The sequence below is a fragment of the Wasmannia auropunctata genome, unplaced genomic scaffold (genome assembly GCF_000956235.1).
Source record: "Wasmannia auropunctata unplaced genomic scaffold, wasmannia.A_1.0 LD336116.1, whole genome shotgun sequence".
In the NCBI taxonomy this organism is placed as follows: Eukaryota; Metazoa; Arthropoda; class Insecta; order Hymenoptera; family Formicidae; genus Wasmannia; species Wasmannia auropunctata.
In genome coordinates, this window is record NW_012026774.1 from 4,294,274 (window position 1) to 4,296,418 (window position 2,145).

The 2,145-nt window shown below is 42.1% G+C and overlaps 1 protein-coding gene across 1 annotated transcript; it reads right to left on the reverse strand.

The window, feature by feature from the left end:
• Positions 1-901: 901 nt before the first annotated feature.
• Positions 902-1,840, reverse strand: LOC105448593. The gene has a single exon (XM_011687259.1). It carries the CDS (start codon positions 1,838-1,840, stop codon positions 902-904), a length of 939 nt encoding a protein of 312 aa, XP_011685561.1.
• Positions 1,841-2,145: the final 305 nt, after the last annotated feature.

The following is a 2,145-nucleotide window of genomic DNA, read 5'->3' on the forward strand; positions in this document are numbered from 1 at the left end:
TTAAACTTTATGCAGATAAAACCGCATTGGCGAACGCGTCTATATCTAAAACTTGTCTGTTATAAAATCAGCAAAACGCGAGATTCGCCGGTCCAACCGGCCGCACGCTTAATAAGCTCCACAGACACCCCTTTTCGAGCTGCAAGCGAAGTCGACGCATGTCGGGTGCTATGAGCAGAAAAAATGTCACTAACTCCATAATCTAAAAGAGCGGCTTTTAGCCAACGACTAATCGTTTGGGCACCAACAGCCATATGTGGACTTTTGAGTGCTATAAAAAGAGAGTCACAAGAAGGCGGACGAAATTCTCGAGACCGAGACAAAAAATGAGAAAGAAGGGTCATAATACATAAACTATTATGCCCTTCAAAACAAGGAAAAGACAACAGGGGTTGTGGGCGACCCGGAGCTGAAGTTTTAATACGGTCTGGAATCCGAATGAGAACCCTCTCTGCAGTAAACGAAATTTGCGAAACGCGAATAGCTGCCAAGGTTTGACAACGCTGTCCAGAGGCTAAAGCTAACAATAAAACAAATTTCTTAGTAAGAACTTCAAAAGAAAGAGATTCATGGGGAAAAAGAGTAGCAAGTTTTTTCACTACTGGAGAGGGGTCCCATATAAAATCATAACGTGGACGTGATGGTTTTAAGACACTGACGCCCTTACAAAAACGTTTTATAAGAGGCTCATCTCCAATTGAATTAGCAGAAATCAAAGAAACCGCTGACCTGGCAGAGTTCAACGAGGAGTATGAACCAAGCGAATGTGAAAAATCCGCAAGAAATTGAAGCACGTCCTTGGTTTCCGGGGCAAACAGCGGGCAATGATGTTGTTGACAAAATTCCCACCAGGAACGCAAAGGACTTGAATATTGACGGATTGTAGATGGCGCAAGGGATGCTAGGATGGTGTCAATGGCGGATTTTGGGACACCTCTGGCTTCAAAAGCTTGCCGGATAATCTCCCTACTCCCAGGGAAAGAGACTTGGCAGCTGGATGGCGTTTCCTAAAAGGAGAAGATAAAAGGTCATCCGCTGGGTCCAAAATGATCGGAGAAGAGGTTAAGAGTCGCTTAAAGAGCGGAAACCAGGATTGCGATGGCCACCATGGCACGATCACAATCCCTACCGCTTCATCATTAATAATCTTTCGCAAAACTCTAGGTAGAAGAATAAAGGGGGGAAAAGCGTAAAAATAAAATTCACCCCAGTCAAGAGTAAAAGCATCAATCACAAAAGACTCTGGATCCGGGATCCAGGAGACAAACCTATCACATTTCGCATTTATATTAGAAGCAAAAAGATCAAGGTCAAACGGTCCAAAAACAAAATCAATTAACTGGAAGGCCTCACTGGACAAGGACCATTCAGTGTCTGAATCTAAACGACGAGATTCCTCGTCCGCAATAACATTCTCAGCGGAGGCGATATAGGAAGCGAACAACCAAATATTTCTAACTTCGCACCATTGCCAAATGGCCTTAGAAAAAATTGACAAAGAAGGATATTTAATCGAACCAAAACGATTAATATAAGCTATTGCCGTGGTATTATCAATACGTAGCAAAATCTCACAGTCGTGCCTATCAGAAGCAAAACATTTCAGCGCATAAAACGCGGCCTTGAGCTCTAAAACATTAATGTGAAGAGCTTTATCTTCATAAGACCACCAGCCATGAGTACGGTCTAAAGAAGAGGATGCACCCCAGCCGGTGAGAGAGGCATCAGAAAAAATTTCACATGCAAAACGGCCCGATAGAATACAATTTGATTGATTCGGGTTGATCAAGGTATTGTACCACCATCGAAAGTCCTCCTCAAGCTCCGAAGAAATAATCATTTTAGCTTTATAATTACCATTCGATTTTTCAAGGGCAAGGAACTTTTGTCTCTCAAAAGCTTTGGTATAAAGCAAACCATATTTCACCGCTGGGCAAACGGAAACGAGAGAACCAATCAAACTTGCGAATTCTTTGATTGAACAGCAAGTCTTTTTTAAAAAATCTGAAACCAGAGAACATAATTTAATCCGACGAGAATCTGGAATCGAGATTGATTGGGACTCAGAATCGAAAATGAAACCAAGATATTTCCGTCTTCGTGCAGGTTGTAGCTCAGACTTTGCAAAATTAATAATAAATCCCA